Raw genomic sequence first — 23,563 nt, 5'->3', positions numbered from 1 at the left:
CTTTACATTTTACTTCTGTTATCTAATTTGCTTTTTTATTTTGATATCCTTTGAAAATCATACCTAGGTAGGCTCAATAGCAATATATGAATTGGAGCTAGCTGCTTCTTGGTGGTTACACATATATGCCTCTTGTCATTGGCTCATTTATTGTGTTCATTTAGCACCCAGTAGTGCATTGCTGCATATCATTCAACAAAGGATACCAAGAGAATTAAGCAAATTTAATAATAGCAGCAAATTGGACCTGCAACCTGCCAATTTAATGGTAAATTTAAGTTGCCTCTGTTGGGTTTATATCTGTGTTTTCGGGCATATTATAGCCAGTGTCTCACCAGCCTCTGACCTCGCCACAAATCACTGATTTAGCCCATATTACCTACATTGACTCAAATCTTAAAATTACAGGTCATAATACACCTGGGTGATAGGGAAGATGTTGTGATATATTCTTCTCAGCTGTGTATAAAAAGCTAGAAATTCAGTTGTATGTGATACTATGTATAATAACATTACATTTAAAGGAAGTGTGTAATTTCTTGTCTCTCTGCAAGAGACCTTCTTTGCTTGTAAAAAAAATCCATACAGATTAAAAGTGTTCAAGATATATATGACATCATTTTATTATCACCACAAACAATACACATATTCCATGGCCAGAGACTTGTCAGTAGAACTGATATCATAGGACAAATGTGCAGAGGAGACAAAATAGCAAAAGTGCTTGACCCACAAAGTGATGTGCAGCTGCACCCCTTGTAACGTTATAACCATAACTGGTGCGACAGTCACTCTCTATATCTTCATATGGAATAGCCACATCACTAGGTGAATCGTAGGACATATCCCTGGATACCTGGGATGAAAAATAGACAAACAGAAGCAAAAAAATATCATAAATGCCTTTTTTTAATTTAAATTAGACATTCACAGCAAAGAGGTTAAAAAACAACCAAACACATTTGGTCCTCCTAATCAGAGGCAAATAAGAGGTGTTTTCACAACATACTTATTATATTTTAATTGGGTAGTTCTATATCTGTATCAACCTTTTTCTAGTCATCATTTAAATATGTATCAATTGTTTGGACAAATAAAACATTTTCACTATTGAAGATGTGATATCAGACCAGTGACCACAGTGGTTAAACTGAAAGTCTATTGAAGTTACATTGAATGCATAGCAAATATCAGTACTTAAGCACTGCATTGCAAAATAAAGTATTTAAAATAATTTAAAACTGTCATTATGTTAGTACATACATAGGTTGTTTTTTAAATTAAAAACAATTTAGATATACTACTTTGCAAAAGTCTTACGCAGGTTGAGGTTGTAATACTGTATATAACATTTTCAATTATATGTAGTAAAAAAAAAATTGCAATAAATTAATATTTTCTCCCCTTTTTCTGCAATTTCATTCTGAAAATTGTGGGTTTTCCAATTCCTGTTAAGAATGGAAGTGTAGATGCCACATATCTATTGCTGTATTTCACTCACACAGTCACTGGTTGCAAAGTCTAGTGACCTATTTGTAACTGTCCCTAATTTGCTTCAGCAGAGATGACACCTAGGTTACAACATGTCTCCCAATACTTTGTGGATACTTAAATATTACATTTATTTTTTAAACTTAAAAAAAGTAATATAGTTTTAAAAAAATACAGTATTGTGTTTGCTTTGATAAAATATATCATTCTATCTAGCATTTGTTTAGTGTTTAATTAATGGGATAAAGGCACTCCAGTTTCTCTGACAGGGAGTGGAACAAGCATACTTTTGAGTATTTTACAGCAATTCAGCAAAGCAAAAAAATAAAAACATAATAATGCAATTACATATTGAGTTTAATGTCTCTTCAATGGAATTGTACTAGGAAACTACATACTGAGACAATAATATATTAGTAGTAGATATTTCTCATAAACCCAAATGTGTTTTTCTTTTTTTTTTATTTAGGCAGAATATACACTTTAAAAAAAAAAGTTTCTAATTTGCTTCCATTATCTAATTTGCTTCGTTCTCATATTATTTTTTGTTGAAGAGCATTCCTATGTAGGTAGTGTGTATCAGTCATGGCATCAATCACTGCTGCCATCTAGTGCTCTTGAAGATGTATAACATTGTTAAAAGTATTCTTGCACAACAGCTGTCATATAGTGCTTCAGGCATATCAACACTCCTGAGCCTACCTACATGCTTTTCTACAAAGAATACCAAGAGAATGAAGAAAACTTGTAAATAGAAGTAAAATGGAAAGTTTTTTTACATTAAAGGGACAGTCAAGTCCCAAAAAACTTTCATGATTTAAATAGGGCATGCAATTTTAAACAACTTCCCAATTTACTTTTATCACCAAATTTGCTTTGTTCTCTTGGTATTCTTATTTGAAAGCTAAAACTAGGAGGTTCATATGCTAATTTCTTAGACCTTTAAGACTGCCTCTAATCTGAATACATTTTAACCACTAGAGGGCATTAGTTCACATGTTTCATATAGATAACATTGAGCTAATGCACGTAAAGTGACCTAGGACTGAGCACTGATTGGCTAAACTACTTGTCTGTCAAAAGAACTGAAATAAGGGGGCAGTCAGCAGAAGCTTAGATACAAGATAATTACAGAGGTAAAAAGTATATTAATATAACTGTGTTGATTGTGCAAAACTGGGGAATGGGTAATAAAGGGATTATCTTTCTTTTTAAACAACACAAATTCTGGTGTTGACTGTCCCTTTAAATACACTTTTTGTATCAGAAAAACAAAATTGGGTTTCATATACACAATAAACAGCATCTCCACTTAATTTGTCCCTATAGTGCTCACTCAATCTACACCGTGATTCTCCCTTGCATGGTTTAAAATAAAATTTGTAATATCTTAAAAAGAGTGGTGCACTAAATGAGTTTAGGGAATATATAAACTTTATAACACCTTTATGTGATAAAATACCCAGAAAATCATTGAACATATTTAATTATTTTATTTTTAGTATATAGTTGTTTCCACAAAATAAATATCCATCATCGAATTAAAAAAGTGAAACAAGGGGGGCGGAGCTTGGCCGTGCAGGAACATGGTCACACGCTAGAGGAGCTCTGAGCAGTAACGGCTCATTAAAGGGACATGAAACCCACATTTTTTCTTTCATGATTTAGAAAGAGAATGCAATTTTAAACATCTTTCTAATTTACTTCTATTATCTAATTTGTTTTATTCTTTTGATATTCTTTGCTGAAAAGCATATCTAGATATGCTCAGTAGCTGCTAATTGGTTGCTGCACATAGAAGCCTCATGTGATTGGCTCACCCATGTGCATTACTTTTTCTTCAAATAAGGATATCTACAAAATGAAGCAAAATAAATAATAGAAGTAAATTGTAATGTTGTTTAAATTTGTATGTTCTATCTGAATCATGAAAGAAAGATTTTGGGTTTAGTGGCCCTTTAAAGACAGCGAGGACCTAAAATTTTGCCCAAACCTACCCCAAACACATACTGGAGTATGTGAATTACCAGAGGGCATCTTGGTGAACAACTGGAAATTACAGTGTGGCAATGGCAAAGGCACCTGATCTGCATATTTGAGAGCAGTGCAGGATATAAAAGTTGTACAGAGAGGTGTAAGTGGCTGTGAGAAGCTGATCTGAGTGACGAACATGCCAGCAATCAGATAAGTAATGGACACATTGCAAATTTACAGTGCTAGTTGAAGATATAAAAAATGTTTATAAAGTGCAGCTATGCGCCTCTTTTTCTTTTACTTGCAACCCACCGCTATGCAATAGCAGCAGATTAGGTGCAGTAGCACATGAGACATAACATATGAACCTTATGGCCACAATATTATCTGAAGGGGTGATTAAATAAATGTACCTACCTGATAACTGCATAGGTTCATTTAAGTCCTCTGCTCTGACCATCAGGGATTTTTACTATAAAGGATGTAACCAGTATGGGCTTTTTGCTATACTTTCTAATACATAAGACCAACAAAAGCAGAGATGTTTTAAGCATACCTAACAATGAATCACCCTGTATTGAGTTTGCTTTCTAACTTATAAGGTGCACAACAACACTTACAAGCAGCCATCAAAGCATTCAATACTAAGAACGCAGTAATAGGGGTACAGCGACCACAAAAATAACCCAGCCATTTTTATTTTAGGGAAAATCTACCCTGAGATATATATTTTACAAAATTGGCGCTAAGAAGGGGTACTAAATCAGAAAAACAAAAACCTTCTGCTCACCTTACAACTTCGGTCAGTACCTTTTTCCAACTACAAGAGGTAGCAATAACCTCACAAATAGAAGATGACATAGATTTAAGTAATAGCTCATCTGCTCAAGAAAATTCACAGATCCCCATAACATCTGAATATGCATCACAACTTAAAAGAGATATTGCCAACCTTCCAACTAAGGCGGACTTCCAGTCACTCAAAGACCTAATTAAAGCTGAACTGTCCACTATGAAAAAAGATATATCAGAAATAGGTAATAGAGTGCTGGATATCGAAGAAACACAGGAAACTGCTAATGAAATGATAGATACGATCACCCACACCTCTTCTGTACATGACATTCAGATTAATGAGCTCCAACTAAAGATAGAACATTTGGAAAACAGAGGAAGACGAAATAATTTGTGTATAAGGGGCATTCCAGAATCAGTTCCACCTAAAGAATTGGATGATTATACCCAAAATCTTTTCAAACATCTCATGGGAAATACATCTACAGACCCCATAATCCTGGAAAGAATACACAGGGCGTTAAGACCTCAGCCAGCAAATACTGCTCCTCCTAGGGATGTAATACTTTGCTTCCTGAACTTCAGGGACAAAGAACTGATATGGCAACAAGCCAGACAAGCACGTTTTATCAACTACCTGGATCATAAACTACAGATCTATTTGGATCTGAGCCCAGCCACAATAACAAGAAGGAAGGAGGTAAGACATCTCACAACACAGCTACAGGAGAAAATTTTGAAATACAGATGGGGATACCTGTTCAGTCTCAACGTCAAAGATGGAGTCACCTTTACCCACAGGATCTAGAAAACTTCACTACACAACTGGGTCTTTTAGGCTCAACAATAGACACTAATGACTCAACAAGCTCTACTAACCTTCAAGCATCTAGATCAGAAGCTATTGCTAGATTCTTAATAAGAAAATGGGACAGAAAACATCCTGCATGACGCAACCAGAGTCTGCTCCAGTTACTTGAGTATAATAATTTATATGTGGTTCACTAAATATTCACTAAATATTAATATGCTTATTGTTCTTTTCTGTTGGTTATTTACAAGTGGCACTACTAATATGTCACTGCTTGGGGTTCTACATTGTGTTATTTGGCTATGGGGTTCTAGAAATGGTCAAGAGTTAATACTATGTGATCAAGTTAAGATAACCATATGGTGTAATGTTATGTTGTTTGCTATATATTATTACTGCACATTACTGTTCTCACGTCTCAATACAAATGTTTTAAATGCATAGCGGAAATGCCGTGCTGCGACGCTGTCGCAGTGGTAGAGTAGGCAGGTTTGTGTGCTCTACGTTATAGGTTTTTGTTTAGGATTATATTGTTTCAGGTATCGATGTAAGTCTTCCATGGTTTTAATGCTATTGCTTATGTGGTTCTATACTCCAAATATAACATCTCAATATAAAAATGTATGTCTAAGAGAAACTTGGTTATGTCACGTTAGGGCCTGATGTAGTTTCCAACGCATCCCTTTACACACCAAATGAGGGAAAATTAGATAGTGCCCAATCCCCATTTATAAACTCATGAGTGATAAAAGGGACAATACACTTACATTCCTAACGATCAATGCCAAAGGCCTTAATAGCCCAATGAAAAGAAACATAGCACTAAAAGATATCAAACATAGGGGAAGCGACATAGTTTATATTCAAGAAACACATTTTCTTAAGGGTAGGGAGCCAAAAACATTCCAATACAAGTTCGGAACATGCTATTATGCTTTTACTCCAAGAAAAAAAATGGTGTAGGAATCATTATAAGGAAAAACATCCCTTTTGTACCGCTGAATATAATTAGACATAAAGAGGGGAGATATTTGATAATTGTAGGCTTACTATATAAGATACCAACTACCTTAGCGTGCATATATGCCCCAAATAAAAATCAAGACACGTTTTTTCATAAATTTTGCAATACACTTTTAGAACAACAAAAGGGAATAGTTATTACAGCAGGTGATTTTAACCTAACCCTGGAGCCCTCGATGAATAACTCCAACAGAACTTCTTCTGTACCACATAAGGTTATATCCAAGGTTAAAACAGACCTCAAGGATTCTTTATTGCATGATGCATGGAAAATACTTTACGATAATAATAATGATTACACGTTGTATTCGCCACCTCACAAGCGTTACTCTAGGATAGACCTCATCATGCTGGATGTACACAGCTTATCACTAGCTACTAAATCAGAAATCAGCACCTGTACATGGTCAGATCACTCAACAGTAAATTGCACACTCAAGTGGCCTAATATGCCACTAACAACATATATATGGAGGTTAGACTACTCTATACTAGAGGACCCTATACATTTCCAAACAATAGAAAAACACTTGGTAGAATACTTTGAATTAAATGAAGGATCAGTTGCCGATAATAGAATACTGTGGGAAGCACACAAGGGGGTAATTAGAGGAGACCTCATGAAAATTGAAGCTTACATACTAAAACAAAAAAGACAGTCTATGCAACTAACATTGAATAAAATAGCAGAAATAGAAGCGGCACACAAAGCGGATCCCAAAAACAACAACAAAACAAACTTTAGCTGCTATGTTAAATAAGGAACACAAAAGAGATTCATTAAAATTGAATCAGAGATACTAGGATGAGGGTAATAAATGCCATAAACTATTAACGAGGAAATTAAGACAGAGAACACACAGATCTTATGTACTAAAAATTAATGATAATGCACAGACACATTATAACACTCAGGATATAGCGGAGTCATTTCTGAAATATTACGAGGCCCTTTATAATTTGTCCTCAGGTACAACTCAAGATGTCAATACATCGCGGCACAATAGACAGGAAAAAATACAGAAATACTTAGACAATCTAATAATGCCTAAACTAGATAAGCAACAAAATGAAGATATTTCGGTACCCATCACAGTAGAGTGAGATAAAGTCTATCACAGTGGAGATAAAGTCTATCATCAAGGATTTAGCAGTTGATAAAGCACCGGGCCCTGATGGCTTTACAAATATATATATTTTTTTAATTCTTTTTTATTACTGGAAACAAATATGGCACAACAGAAAATCAGGCATTACAATAGATAGCATAGAAATTACATTAGTATTTTGCATCCATATTGATTACATTTCTGCAGATGGCTTGTCAGAGCCAAGTGCGCAGATTAGTCCATGAAAGATGAGGGCTAGATATTGTCTTTATAGGCTTTAATCTGTAACATTTTGATGTAGTAAAGTCCGTCCAGTAAATTTTGTATGCCACATCCGTCTCCTTTTTCCAAAATAATTTTATAACATTACATATAACAATAACAGTAACTATAACATACTAACATTGTAATAAAAGGGTGGGGATCAAGGCAGGGAGGAGAGGTGAGGAAGGGAGGGAAAAAAAAAAAAACGGGTTGGATTCTGTTGTCTAGAAAAGCATTTCCTCAGTCGGGTATTTGGTGGTATTAAGGGCCTCCCCCTCAGTTTCACCGGGGTTAAAGTTAAGATTAAGCTGGGGCATCACCTCCGACTGGAGAAATTGTCTCATGATCTGCTGTTTCAGATCTATGTGGAACGTATTAATAAGAGGGCACCATTTTTTCCAGAAGGGCCTCAGTCGTCGGGTCACATCTAACCTCACGTCATATTGTTCTATGTAAAGTTGTTTAATCAATAAGTGTTTAAATTGTGCTATTGTTGGGGGATGCTTAGATATCCATCTTGTCAGGATACAATGCCTTGCCAGTATGGTGCACATCGTAAGTATCTTGTGATGTCGTTGGTGTGCATCTCCCCATTTGAAGAGATATATTTCGGCCGTGGTGAGTTCTATTTCAACCCTAAGGGTGATTTTTACCCAGTTTTGGAAATGTCCCCAAAAACGTCTGATAGCTGGACAGGTATAGAAGTAGTGCAGGAAAGAGGGGGCTGCACTGCTGCACTTAATACATTGGTTGGGGTATGAGTTGTTCCATTTTGCTAATCTATTAGGAGTAATATATAGACATGTGCACGGCTAAAAAATTCGGTTCGTTTTCGGTTCGGATCGATTCGGACTTTTCGAATTTCGTTTCGGATCGAATCGGATTCGGCAAAATTTGAATAAATTCGTTTCGGATTTATTCGGATCCGAATAAATTCGTTTCGGATTTATTCGGATTCGGCTGAATTCGGTTCTATTCGGTTCCGAAATTCGGTATGTTTTTAGTACACTAACACCCATTTAGTACACTAAGTCACTAACACCCATAAACTACCTATGAACCACTAAACCGAGGCCCCCCCACATCGCAAACCCTATAATAACATTATTTAACCCCTAATCTGCCGATCGGATATCGCCGCAACCTACATTATAGCTATTAACCCCTAATCTGCTGTCCCTAACACCGCCGACCCCTACATTATAGTTATTAACCCCTAATCTGCCCCCCCCAACGTCGCCGCAATCTAACTACAAGTATTAACCCCTAATCTGCCGACCCGATATCGCCGCCGCCTACATTATAGCTATTAACCCCTAATCTGCTGTCCCTAACACCGCCGACCCCTACATTATAGTTATTAACCCCTAATCTGCCCCCCCCCAACGTCGCCGCAATCTAACTACAAGTATTAACCCCTAATCTGCCGACCCAATATCGCCGCCGCCTACATTATAGCTATTAACCCCTAATCTGCTGTCCCTAACACCGCCGACCCCTACATTATAGTTATTAACCCCCTAATCTGCCCCCCCCAACGTCGCCGCAATCTAACTACAAGTATTAACCCCTAATCTGCCGACCCGATATCGCCGCCGCCTACATTATAGCTATTAACCCCTAATCTGCTGTCCCTAACACCGCCGACCCCTACATTATAGTTATTAACCCCTAATCTGCCCCCCCAACGTCGCCGCAATCTAACTACAAGTATTAACCCCTAATCTGCCGACCCGATATCGCCGCCGCCTACATTATAGCTATTAACCCCTAATCTGCTGTCCCTAACACCGCCGACCCCTACATTATAGTTATTAACCCCTAATCTGCCCACCCCAACGTCGCCGCAATCTAACTACAAGTATTAACCCCTAATCTGCCGACCGCAAATCGCCGCCACTATAATAAATGTATTAACCCCTAAACCGCCGCACTCCCGCCTCGCAAACACTATAATACATTTTATTAACCCCTAATCTGCCCTCCCTAACATCGCCGCCACCTACCTACAATTATTAACCCCTAATCTCCCGCCCCCAACGTCGCCGCTACTATAATAAGGTTATTAACCCCTAAACCTAAGTCTAACCCTAACACTAACACCCCCTAACTTAAATATAATTTAAATAAAACGAAATAAGTTTACTATAGTTAAATAAATGAATCCTATTTAAAACTAAAGACTTACCTGTAAAATAAACCCTAATATAGCTGCAATATAACTAATAGTTACATTGTAGCTATTTTAGGATTTATTTTTATTTTACAGGCAACTTTGTATTTATTTTAACTAGGTACAATAGCTATTAAATAGTTATTGACTAATTAATAGCTACCTAGTTAAAATAATTACAAAATTACCTGTAAAATAAATCCTAACCTAAGTTACAATTAAACCTAACACTACACTGTCATTAAATAAATTAACTACAAGTACCTACAATTATCTACAATTAAATAAACTAAAGTACAAAACCCCCCCACTAAATTACAAAAAAAACCAAACACTAAATTACAAAAAATAAAAAAATATTACAAGAATTTTAAACTAATTACACCTAATCTAAGCCCCCTAATAAAATAACAAAGCCCCCCAAAATAAAAAAAATGCCCTAACCTATACTAAATTACAAAAGTTAACAGCTCTATTACCTTACCAGCCCTGAACAGGGCCCTTTGCGGGGCATGCCCCAAAGAAAACAGCTCTTTTGCCTGTAAAAAAAAAACACAATCCCCCCCCCCACATTACAACCCACCACCCACATACCCCTACTCTAACCCAAACCCCCCTTAAATAAACCTAACACTACCCCCTGAAGATCTCCCTACCTTGAGTCGTGTTCACCCAGCCGGGCCGAAGTCTTCATCCAATGGGGCAGAAGAGGACATCCAGACCGGCAGAAGTCTTCATCCAAGCGGGGCAAGAAGAGGTCTTCCATCCATCATACAAGTACCAAAATACAAACAAACACTAAATTACCAAAAATAATAAAATATTACAATAATTTTAAACTAATTACACCTAATCTAAGCCCCCTACTAGCTATTAATATAGCTTCAATATAACTAATAGTTACATTGTAGCTATTTTAGGATTTATATTTATTTTACAGGCAACTTTGTATTTATTTTAACTAGGTACAATAGCTATTAAATAGTTAATAACTATTTAATAACTACCTAGCTAAAATAAATACAAATTTACCTGTAAAATAAATCATAACCTAAGTTACAATTACACCTAACACTACACTATCATTAAATTAACTAAATAAATGAATCCTATATAAAACTAAAGACTTACCTGTAAAATAAACCCTAATATAGCTGCAATATAACTAATAGTTACATTGTAGCTATTTTAGCATTTATATTTATTGTACAGGCAACTTTGTATTTATTTTAACTAGGTTCAATAGCTATTAAATAGATATTGACTATTTAATAGCTACCTAGTTAAAATAATTACAAAATTACCTGTAAAATAAATCCTAACCTAAGTTACAATTAAACCTAACACTACACTATCATTAAATAAATTAACTACAAGTACCTACAATTAAATACAATTAAAAAAACTAAACTAAAGTACAAAAAACCCCCCACTAAATTACAAAAAATAAAAAAATATTACAAGAATTTTAAACTAATTACACCTAATCTAAGCCCCCTAATAAAATAACAAAGCCCCCCAAAATAAAAAAAAAGCCCTACCCTATACTAAATTACAAAAGTTAACAGCTCTATTACCTTACCAGCCCTGAACAGGGCCCTTTGCGGGGCATGCCCCAAAGAAAACAGCTCTTTTGCCTGTAAAAAAAAACACAATCCCCCCCCCCACATTACAACCCACCACCCACATACCCCTACTCTAACCCAAACCCCCCTTAAATAAACCTAACACTACCCCCCTGAAGATCTCCCTACCTTGAGTCGTGTTCACCCAGCCGGGCCGAAGTCTTCATCCGATGGGGCAGAAGAGGACATCCAGACCGGCAGAAGTCTTCATCCAAGCGGGGCAAGAAGAGGTCTTCCATCCATCAGAAAAGTACAAAAAAACAAACAAACACTAAATTAGCAAAAATAATAAAATATTACAATAATTTTAAACTAATTACACCTAATCTAAGCCCCCTACTAGCTATTAATATAGCTACAATATAACTAATAGTTACATTGTAGCTATTTTAGGATTTATATTTATTTTACAGGCAACTTTGTATTTATTTTAACTAGGTACAATAGCTATTAAATAGTTAATAACTATTTAATAACTACCTAGCTAAAATAAATACAAATTTACCTGTAAAATAAACCCTAACCTAAGTTACAATTACACCTAACACTACACTGTCATTAAATTAACTAAATAAATTAATCCTATATAAAACTAAATACTTACCTGTAATATAAACCCTAATATAGCTACAATATAACTAATAGTTACATTGTAGCTATTTTAGCATTTATATTTATTTTACAGGCAACTTTGTATTTATTTTAACTAGGTACAATAGCTATTAAATAGATATTTACTGTTTAATAGCTACCTAGTTAAAATAATTACAAAATTACCTGTAAAATAAATCCTAACCTAAGTTACTATTAAACCTAACACTACACTATCATTAAATAAATTAACTACAAGTACCTACAATTAAATACAATGAAATAAACTAAACTAAAGTACAAAAAAAACAAACACTAAATTACAAAAAATAAAAAAAATTACAAGAATTTTAAACTAATTACACCTAATCTAAGCCCCCTAATAAAATAACAAAGCCCCTCAAAATAAAAAAATGCCCTACCCTATACTAAATTACAAAAGTAATCAGCTCTATTACCTTACCAGCCCTTAAAAGGGCCTTTTGCGGGGCATGCCCCAAAGAAAACAGCTCTTATGCCTGTAAAAAAAAACACAATACCCCCCCCCCACATTACAACCCACCACCCACATACCCCTACTCTAACCCAAACCCCCCTTAAATAAACCTAACACTACCCCCCTGAAGATCTCTCTACCGTGTCTTCACCCAGCGGGCCGAAGTCTTCATCCGATCGGGCAGAAGAGGACATCCAGACCGGCAGAAGTCTTCATCCAAGCGGGGCAAGAAGAGGTCTTCCATCCATCAGAAGTCTTGATCCAGGCGGCATCTTCTCTGTTCATCCATCCGGAGCGGAGCGGCAGCATCCTGAAGACATCCCACGCAGAGCATCCTCATCTTTCTTGATCCGACGACTAGGTGACTGTACCTTTAAGTGACGTCATCCAAGATGGCGTCCCTTGAATTCCGATTGGCTGATAGGATTCTATCAGCCAATCGGAATTAAGGTAGGAAAAATCTGATTGGCTGATTCAATCAGCCAATCAGATTCAAGTTCAATCCGATTGGCTGATCCAATCAGATTGAGCTCGCATTCTATTGGCTGATCGGAACAGCCAATAGAATGCGAGGTCAATCTGATTGGCTGATTCCATCAGCCAATCGGATTGAACTTGAATCTGATTGGCTGATTGAATCAGCCAATCAGATTTTTCCTACCTTAATTCCGATTGGCTGATAGAATCCTATCAGCCAATCGGAATTCAAGGGACGCCATCTTGGATGACGTCACTTAAAGGTACAGTCACCTAGTCGTCGGATCAAGAAAGAAGAGGATGCTCTGCGTGGGATGTCTTCAGGATGCTGCCGCTCCGCTCCGGATGGATGAACAGAGAAGATGCCGCCTGGATCAAGACTTCTGATGGATGGAAGACCTCTTCTTGCCCCGCTTGGATGAAGACTTCTGCCGGTCTGGATGTCCTCTTCTGCCCGATCGGATGAAGACTTCGGCCCGCTGGGTGAAGACACGGTAGAGAGATCTTCAGGGGGGTAGTGTTAGGTTTATTTAAGGGGGGTTTGGGTTAGAGTAGGGGTATGTGGGTGGTGGGTTGTAATGTGTGGGGGGGGTATTGTGTTTTTTTTTACAGGCAAAAGAGCTGTTTTCTTTGGGGCATGCCCCGCAAAAGGCCCTTTTAAGGGCTGGTAAGGTAATAGAGCTGATTACTTTTGTAATAATTTAGTATAGGGTAGGGCATTTTTTTATTTTGGGGGGCTTTGTTATTTTATTAGGGGGCTTAGATTAGGTGTAATTAGTTTAAAATTCTTGTAATATTTTTTTATTTTTTGTAATTTAGTGTTTGTTTTTTTGTACTTTAGTTTAGTTTATTTCATTGTATTTAATTGTAGGTACTTGTAGTTAATTTATTTAATGATAGTGTAGTGTTAGGTTTAATAGTAACTTAGGTTAGGATTTATTTTACAGGTAATTTTGTAATTATTTTAACTAGGTAACTATTAAACAGTAAATATCTATTTAATAGCTATTGTACCTAGTTAAAATAAATACAAAGTTGCCTGTAAAATAAATATAAATGCTAAAATAGCTACAATGTAACTATTAGTTATATTGCAGCTATATTAGGGTTTATTTTACAGGTAAGTATTTAGTTTTATATAGGATTAATTTATTTAGTTAATTTAATGACAGTGTAGTGTTAGGTGTAATTGTAACTTAGGTTAGGGTTTATTTTACAGGTAAATTTGTATTTATTTTAGCTAGGTAGTTATTAAATAGTTATTAACTATTTAATAGCTATTGTACCTAGTTAAAATAAATACAAAGTTGCCTGTAAAATAAATATAAATCCTAAAATAGCTACAATGTAACTATTAGTTATATTGTAGCTATATTAATAGCTAGTAGGGGGCTTAGATTAGGAGTAATTAGTTTAAAATTATTGTAATATTTTATTATTTTTGCTAATTTAGTGTTTGTTTGTTTTTTTGTACTTTTCTGATGGATGGAAGACCTCTTCTTGTCCCGCTTGGATGAAGACTTCTGCCGGTCTGGATGTCCTCTTCTGCCCCATCGGATGAAGACTTCGGCCCGGCTGGGTGAACACGACTCAAGGTAGGGAGATCTTCAGGGGGGTAGTGTTAGGTTTATTTAAGGGGGGTTTGGGTTAGAGTAGGGGTATGTGGGTGGTGGGTTGTAATGTGGGGGGGGGGATTGTGTTTTTTTTTTACAGGCAAAAGAGCTGTTTTCTTTGGGGCATGCCCCGCAAAGGGCCCTGTTCAGGGCTGGTAAGGTAATAGAGCTGTTAACTTTTGTAATTTAGTATAGGGTAGGGCATTTTTTCATTTTGGGGGGCTTTGTTATTTTATTAGGGGGCTTAGATTAGGTGTAATTAGTTTAAAATTCTTGTAATATTTTTTTATTTTTTGTAATTTAGTGGGGGGGTTTTGTACTTTAGTTTAGTTTTTTTAATTGTATTTAATTGTAGGTACTTGTAGTTAATTTATTTAATGATAGTGTAGTGTTAGGTTTAATTGTAACTTAGGTTAGGATTTATTTTACAGGTAATTTTGTAATTATTTTAACTAGGTAGCTATTAAATAGTCAATATCTATTTAATAGCTATTGAACCTAGTTAAAATGAATACAAAGTTGCCTGTACAATAAATATAAATGCTAAAATAGCTACAATGTAACTATTAGTTATATTGCAGCTATATTAGGGTTTATTTTACAGGTAAGTCTTTAGTTTTATATAGGATTCATTTATTTAGTTAATTTAATGATAGTGTAGTGTTAGGTGTAATTGTAACTTAGGTTATGATTTATTTTACAGGTAAATTTGTATTTATTTTAGCTAGGTAGTTATTAAATAGTTATTAACTATTTAATAACTATTGTACCTAGTTAAAATAAATACAAAGTTGCCTGTAAAATACATATAAATCCTAAAATAGCTACAATGTAACTATTAGTTATATTGAAGCTATATTAATAGCTAGTAGGGGGCTTAGATTAGGTGTAATTAGTTTAAAATTATTGTAATATTTTATTATTTTTGGTAATTTAGTGTTTGTTTGTATTTTGGTACTTGTATGATGGATGGAAGACCTCTTCTTGCCCCGCTTGGATGAAGACTTCTGCCGGTCTGGATGTCCTCTTCTGCCCCATCGGATGAAGACTTCGGCCCGGCTGGGTGAACACGACTCAAGGTAGGGAGATCTTCAGGGGGGTAGTGTTAGGTTTATTTAAGGGGGGTTTGGGTTAGAGTAGGGGTATGTGGGTGGTGGGGGGATTGTGTTTTTTTTTTACAGGCAAAAGAGCTGTTTTCTTTGGGGCATGCCCCGCAAAGGGCCCTGTTCAGGGCTGGTAAGGTAATAGAGCTGTTAACTTTTGTAATTTAGTATAGGGTAGGGCATTTTTTTTTATTTTGGGGGGCTTTGTTATTTTATTAGGGGGCTTAGATTAGGTGTAATTAGTTTAAAATTCTTGTAATATTTTTTTATTTTTTGTAATTTAGTGGTTTTTTATTTTTTTGTAATTTAGTGGGGGGGTTTTGTACTTTAGTTTATTTAATTGTAGATAATTGTAAGTACTTGTAGTTAATTTATTTAATGATAGTGTAGTGTTAGGTTTTATTGTAACTTAGGTTAGGATTTATTTTACAGGTAATTTTGTAATTATTTTAATTAGGTAGCTATTAATTAGTCAATAACTATTTAATAGCTATTGTACCTAGTTAAAATAAATACAAAGTTGCCTGTAAAATAAATATAAATGCTAAAATAGCTACAATGTAACTATTAGTTATATTGCAGCTATATTAGGGTTTATTTTACAGGTAAGTATTTAGTTTTAAATATGAGTCATTTATTTAATTAATTAAATGATAGTGTAGTGTTAGGTGTAATTGTAACTTAGGTTAGGATTTATTTTACAGGTAAATTTGTATTTATTTTAGCTAGGTAGTTATTAAATAGTTATTAACTATTTAATAACTATTGTACCTAGTTAAAATAAATACAAAGTTACCTGTAAAATAAAAATAAATCCTAAAATAGCTACAATGTAACTATTAGTTATATTGCAGCTATATTAGGGTTTATTTTACAGGTAAGTCTTTAGTTTTAAATAGGATTCATTTATTTAACTATAGTAAACTTATTTTGTTTTATTTAAATTATATTTAAGTTAGGGGGTGTTAGTGTTAGGGTTAGACTTAGGTTTAGGGGTTAATAACCTTATTATAGTAGCGGCGACGTTGGGGGCGGGAGATTAGGGGTTAATAATTGTAGGTAGGTGGCGGCGATGTTAGGGAGGGCAGATTAGGGGTTAATAAAATGTATTATAGTGTTTGCGAGGCGGGAGTGCGGCGGTTTAGGGGTTAATACATTTATTATAGTGGCGGCGATTTGCGGTCGGCAGATTAGGGGTTAATACTTGTAGTTAGATTGCGGCGACGTTGGGGGGGCAGATTAGGGGTTAATAACTATAATGTAGGGGTCGGCGGTGTTAGGGACAGCAGATTAGGGGTTAATAGCTATAATGTAGGCGGCAGCGATATCGGGTCGGCAGATTAGGGGTTAATACTTGTAGTTAGATTGCGGCGACGTTGGGGGGGGGCAGATTAGGGGTTAATAACTATAATGTAGGGGTCGGCGGTGTTAGGGACAGCAGATTAGGGGTTAATAGCTATAATGTAGGTGGCGGCGATATTCGGTCAGCAAATTAGGGGTTAATAAGATAATGCAGGTGTCAGCGATAGCGGGGGCGGCAGATTAGGGGTTAATAAGTGTTAGATTAGGGGTGTTTAGAGACTCGGGGTACATGTTAGGGTGTTAGGTGCAGACTTAGTGTTTCCCCATAGGAAACAATGGGGCTGCGGTGTTAGTTTTTTTTCAGCCGAAACTCCCATTGTTTCCTATGGGGAAATGCCGAATTTTACCGAGCTAATTCGGATTTATTCGGAGATACGGCAGCTATTTCGGATTCATTCGGTAGATTCGGAAGTATTTTAATTTGGAAATCCGAATCGATCCGAATCTCCGAATTTACCGAATTTACCGAATTTCCGAATTAATCCGAAACGAACCGCACATGTCTAGTAATATAGTCCTTGTGCAATAGTCTAATCTGCGCCTCCCTGTAGGTTATTGCGAGAGTCGCTTGTTTTGTGCTGTCTAGACTGTCTTTCAAATCTTGTACCGATACTTCAATATGGATGTCTGTAGCTAGTCTTGTCAGCATGTTGGCTTGTATGGTGGCCTCAGTATGTTTTATTAGTTGTGTGTAGAAATGTGTGAGGGAGAACCGCCCCACTAGAAACAATGTCTGGGTGATAGCGAAGGGTGATTTGTCCCAGAAGCTGTCATGAGATGCTTGCAGAGACATCACGTAGTGCCTCAACTGAAGGTAAGCGTAAAAATGCTGATTCGGGAGCTGATATTTCGTCTTTAGCTCCTGGAAAGAGCGTATTGTGTGTAGCAATGGGTCCAGGATGTCTCCCACTGTCCTGATACCCCGGGTTTCCCATATGAGGAACGGTGCATGCTCATCACCTGCTGGGAAGTCTGCGTTCCCACGGATAGGGATATACCTGGGGGGGGGCTATCTATTTTTAGGAATTTGTGAATCAGCTGCCACGCCCTCAGTGGGTCACGGTATAGTGCACTGTTGGCAACTCTAGGTGGAAGGGATGCCATTCTCACATAGGGGAGATAAGCCGGCGTCAGAGGGGCAACGATCGCTTCTTCAAGCGCTATGTCGGTGAAATGTTTCGTATTCATCTGCCAGTCGGTGACCAATCTGGCTAAGGCCGCCCAGTTGTATAACTTGAGATTTGGCATACCCAAGCCTCCTCCCAGGTATGGGAGATGTAGTTTGTTCGCTGCTATTCTAGATTTACCTCCCTTCCAGATAAATCGCGACATGGCACGCGAGAGCATCCTCAGGTCCCTTCTGGACATCAGAAACAGTAACATGAGCAGTGGATATAAGCTTTTGGGCAGTATTGTCATCTTGATCAAGCCAATACGACCCGACAAGCCCAGAGGGAGGTTAGACCAGTTCATTAGCTGAGAGGCCAACTCTGAACATTTACGTGATATGTTGAGGTCATACATCTTAGAGGGATCTCTATGGAGTTTAATGCCAAGGTAGGTTAGCCCCTCCGAGGCTTCCACGAATGGATAGCTTTGGGTAGAGGACGTATGCCTATGTAGCCATAGTATCTCTGACTTTGAGGTGTTTATTTGATATCCCGAAAAGGTACCGAAGTTCGAAATCATGTGTAGTATGTGTGGTATATGAACGGCTGGTGTGTCGACAAATAGTAGCATGTCATCGGCGTATAACGCCAGATGTAGGGGGACCCCTCTTATCGTGATCCCTGGGAAGAGCTGTCGCAGTTTCATCGCGAGGGGTTCCAGTGCTAGGTTGAACAGCAGCGGCGAAAGGGGGCAGCCCTGCCTGGTGCCCCGACGTAGCTGAAAATCAGAGGAAAAGAGGCCATTTGCGATAACCCGCGCCACCGGCTGGTGGTACATTTTACCTATAACCTCCAAGAACGGACCTGTAAAACCGAACCTCCGCATAGTATCTAAAAGATGTGGCCATTCTACCCGGTCGAAGGCCTTCTCTGCATCCAAGGATAGCAGGAAGGTCTCCGGTGTGTCTTTCCTATCCCTTTCCTGCCCCTGCGCCCAGTAATGCTCTATCACCTGCATGACCCTGCGAAGATTCACCACCGATGAACGTTTGAAGACGAAGCCTGTTTGGTCCGGGTGGACTAGGTCAGGGAGAATCACCTTCAATCTGTTAGCAAGAAACTTCATGAACAACTTGTAATCTGTATTTAACAGAGATATCGGTCTGTAAGATTCAGGCTTTGAGCGATCTTTACTCGGCTTGGGGATCAGCGTAATGTGCACTGAAGTGAAATTGTTAGAGGGGGGGGTCTCCGTCTGAAGGAAGGTGTTGTACAGTCTGGTCAGAGTAGGTGTGATCTGGGCCTGTAGTGATTTGTAAAATTCAGCCGGCAGACCATCTGGCCCTGATGCCTTACCTGCTGGCAAGGACCCCAGGGTGAAGGTGAGTTCCTCGAGTGTCACCGGGGCGTTTAAGCTGTAAATTTGAGTCTGTGTTAATTGGGGTGGCTGCAGCGAGCACCAGAACTGCGTCCAAGTTCCCTCTGGAGCCGGGTCCTGTTGGGTATAGAGTTTCGCATAGTACTGTGCAAAGCACTGCGCTATGTCCTCTGGTTTAGTGTACATTAGGCCTTGCGCACTGATTGCTGTTATGTTGGCTCTTGCTGTCTGGGGCTTCGACAAGGCAGCCAACATCCTGCCTGCCTTCCCACCGAATCTATAGAATTTTCCTGCTGTCTTTAATAGCCCAGACAGCTCCGCTTTTGCCGCTAAGTATGTCTCATAGGTTGTTTTCGTCTTAGCCTGTAGATATGTTTGGTATGTTAGACCCAGTTGTTTTTGTAAGTTCTTTAATTTATATTGTGTCTTGTGTCTTAATTTAGAGATGTATGAGATTATGGCTCCAGCAAACACTGTCTTGGCCATCTCCCATAGGAGTTGGGTGTTTTCAGTATGTACTGCGTTATCAGTGAGAAAGTCCGTCCAAGTGTGCTGTAAATATTTGGTAAATGCCTCTGAGGTGGTCAGGTAGGTCGGAAATCTAAGGGTATTTCTGTTAGTGTACCTTCTCTGGGTCCCAAGTGACAGTTCCACTGGTGCGTGGTCTGAAATCAGAATATTGTGTATCTTACAATGATGTACTTGTGTGGTTAATTCCCCAGCAATCATAAATAAGTCAATTCTGGAGAGGGTATGCTTAGCTTTGGTCAGGCAAGTATAATCCTTCCCCTCTGGATTCATCAACCTCCAGATATCACAGACCCCTAAGTCCGCCTCCAGCATATTAAAGATTTTAGTTTCAAATCTGGCTTTGTAATTTACCTTAGGGTCCCTGATAGAGTGAGGTGCCAGCCAAAGTCTATCCAGAATGTGTGTGGGTGAGATATTGAAATCCCCACCAATTATTAAATTTGAGCCTATATGGGGAGCTAGTTGTCGGGTCAAGTCTGAACAGAAACCTGTAGTTCTATGGTTGGGGGCATACAAGTTGCAGAACACATATTTCACAGAATTTACCGTAGCTTGCACTATCATGAACCGTCCGTCTTTGTCTAGATAGGTTTTTGCTATCCTAGTTGTTAACCTTTTCCCGAACATAATAACTAAACCCCGGCTGGCACTTGTATAAGATAGAAAGACTACTTGTCCCACCCAATCCCTCTGCAGTTTCTGGTGTTCTGGGTCTGTCAGGTGCGTCTCCTGTAATAAAGCTATGTCTGTGCCCAGTTTCCTAAGATGAGTGAGTATCAGTTTACGTTTTATGGGTGAGTGTATTCCACCCACGTTCCAAGTTACTATCTTATGCGACATTCCCAGTTACATAGGATGTATAGAGGGAGGGGAAAAAAAAAAAAAAAAAAAAGGGAGGGAAAGGGGAAGAAGGGGAAGGGGGGAGCGGAAAGGGACACTGAAGGGTTAAGGCAGTTTCTTGATTTATTTTCATATAACTAACATTAAATGCAAGACATTTTGGGCCTTCAGCAGAGTCCTTGATATTCAATGAGTACTCATTAAGTTTAGCGTGTACACAGCAGAACCATATATACAGTATATTCCCAACATAGGCATTAACAGTTCTAACTTTAACCAAGCGCAATTGTTCCACACCCTTACCCCTGGGAGAGATAGATACTTGTGCTGGTGGGTTTGAGCCCGCCTGATTCCCTGCTTGGAATAAAGAAGGTGCCCTTTGGACAATAGGCGCACAGGGCACCTCCATGATGTGCTTTTTGCTCGTTAGGTACATAAAAGTAATGGGGATTTTTGCGGGAATGGCAGTTATAAGGGTGTAGGCGGAGGGAGCATTCCCTTCAAGGGAGGGTGAGATCAGAATTAGGTTAGGGCGGTATAGGTTTCTGTTGGCAATACGTTTGTGGTGTCGCAAATTACAATCTAGATTTTCTCTATTGCCTCTCAGATAGCTGAGAAACCTTTCGGGTTTTGAATCTTCCTGTTTAGTTTCCTGCCTACATGGGGTGTCTGTGGCTGTCCCTGCGCCTGCCTCAGCACAACTGTCAACATACGCTATCCAAACATTTAGATATGTGTAAACACTATGGCCTGTATTAATTGAATCAACATGTGCACGACCCTGAGGCAGCTCAGCACTCCCAGGAAGGAGTGAATGCGTTAGTGACCCAGTGCTATAACCTATTAAGAACTGTAAACAAATTAAAAACGAACAGAACAATAATAAAAACAAGTATAACATGTAAAATATAAAAAAAAAACAGATAACATTTCAACATTACCCTAGAGGCAACGTCCCGCCTCTCTTTGAAGTCCATCAAACCTTTGGGAACCTGGTTAGTTCCATTCTTGAAAAAAAACATTAAGTAACAAAAAAGTTCAGCCATCTTTTATCTACTATGGCCCAAAAGAGCAGAAGAGGGAGTCAAAGGGAGAGGACCTCCCGTTTTGGGCATACAATCTTCAGGTTGGGGGGTGCTGGTTTTCTGTTGCCAGATAACTTTTCACCGCCTGTGGTGAGTGGAAGAATTTAACACCATATGGTGTTTGTAGACAAAGTTTTGCAGGAAAGAGGAGTGCCACTTGACGTCCCTGTTCGTGGAGTTGGGAGCAGAGCGGTGCAAATTCCTTCCTTTGTCTAGAGACCTCCAGCGAGAAGTCCTGAAACAGGAGCAGCTTCGAGCCCTCATATATCAGCTCTTTATGCGATCTATAGGCTCTCAGAATTTTCAAATTTTCCTGGAAGTTCAGGCATTTGAATATCACCTGTCTAGGTTTAGTTCCCATCTGATCCAAGGCCCTCTCAGGACCTATCCGGTGTGCACGTTCTACGTCGATGGGTAGGATGTCGGCATGTATACCCAGCAGTCTGGGGAGTTTCAGTGCCGTGAACTCGAGCAGATCTTTGCCCTTGATTGATTCCGGCACTCCTACGATCTGCAAATTATTACGGCGACTCCTGTTCTCCAGGTCATCTATGCGGTCTTGGAGTAATTGAGTTTTCTTCACTAATTGTTTGACTGTAGTGTCCGAGGCAAATTGTCTATCCTCTACTTCTGAGATGCGGGTTTCAGCTGCGTTTAAAAGTGTGGAGAACTGCTGCACCTCGCTCATTAGCGTGTCTACCCCTGTTTGCAGGGAGTCCATCCTTGGGAGAAAGAATGATTTTAGTTCTTGTAGGAGAGCAGAGTGTGAGACTGGGTCTGGGACCCCTATTAGGTCAGGTACAGCTGAGCCCTCAGCATGGGCGTCCGACAGGTGTTTCAGTCTCTTTTCATTGGTCTTTGATCTGTGAGACATATCTGGTTTAGTAGAGGGAGACAGTTTGTGAAAGTATTTATCCACTTTCATTAGAGTGGGGTGTAAAATCTTCTGAGTGCAGGGCAAACAAGTTAGATGGTGAAATACTCAGATATTTCTGCAGGTGTCACCTGCAAACAGTACAAACGGGTGCCCTGGATGTATGGTAGTGGGCAAAGGTGCACGCTCAGAGTCTCTCTGTAGTTATGCAGTTTCTATCTTGATGATTTAGGTGGTATAGCCTGTCTCGTTATAATCAACCATAGATGGGAGAGACACAGCCAGAATCAGTGCAGGCACAGGTATACTAGCAGCTGTGTTTTTATGTTGCGCACTTTGTGCGGTGTGTGGGGCGCCTGGGGTCGTTAGTTCTGGGGGACCAAGGGGGCCTTAAGTGTGAACATAGAATTTGCAGGTTTTTACTAGGATGTAAGTAACACTTTTCCCACTCTAGGGCAGCGTGGTGCAGTCAGAATGCACTGCTATTGAAAGTGAAAGTCATACAGAAAGACATGTGTTGCTGCACATCACTCTTCCCCAATAATAGTCTCTGTAATCCTTTTTCTTAGAGAGGGATTAATCGGCTGCCTGCACAGTTATGTTATACTTGATTGACCTTTCAGTATTGCGGCTCCACCTGCTGTGCTTCCCCCCTCCTTCCCCGATTTATGCTTGTTTCTGTGATCTGTCCCTTTGCAAATACCGATCCCAGCCTTTCCAACTACTTACAGCTGCCCGTGGAGTGTTTGTTATCTATCCCCAGGTTAGCGATATGCAGCGACGTGTAATCAGTGTTCCCTTCGCCTGTTCAGCCTTTGTAGGTCGAGGTCCCCCACCTC

General features: G+C 38.5%; 1 protein-coding gene across 1 annotated transcript in view; it reads right to left on the bottom strand.

Annotated features, from left to right (window-relative positions):
- Positions 1 to 598: 598 nt before the first annotated feature.
- LOC128661075 (uncharacterized) overlaps positions 599 to 23,563 on the bottom strand; it is a 112,004-nt gene continuing 89,039 nt past the window's right edge. Inside the window, exon 12 of the mRNA XM_053715240.1 lies at positions 599 to 856. Within this exon, the coding sequence (XP_053571215.1) occupies positions 683 to 856 (174 nt within the window). The 3' untranslated portion in view covers positions 599 to 682. The remainder of the gene's footprint in view (positions 857 to 23,563) is intronic.

This window comes from Bombina bombina, chromosome 1 (genome assembly GCF_027579735.1).
Source record: "Bombina bombina isolate aBomBom1 chromosome 1, aBomBom1.pri, whole genome shotgun sequence".
Classification (NCBI taxonomy): Eukaryota; Metazoa; Chordata; class Amphibia; order Anura; family Bombinatoridae; genus Bombina; species Bombina bombina.
This window is presented reverse-complemented; position numbering and strand designations above follow the sequence as displayed.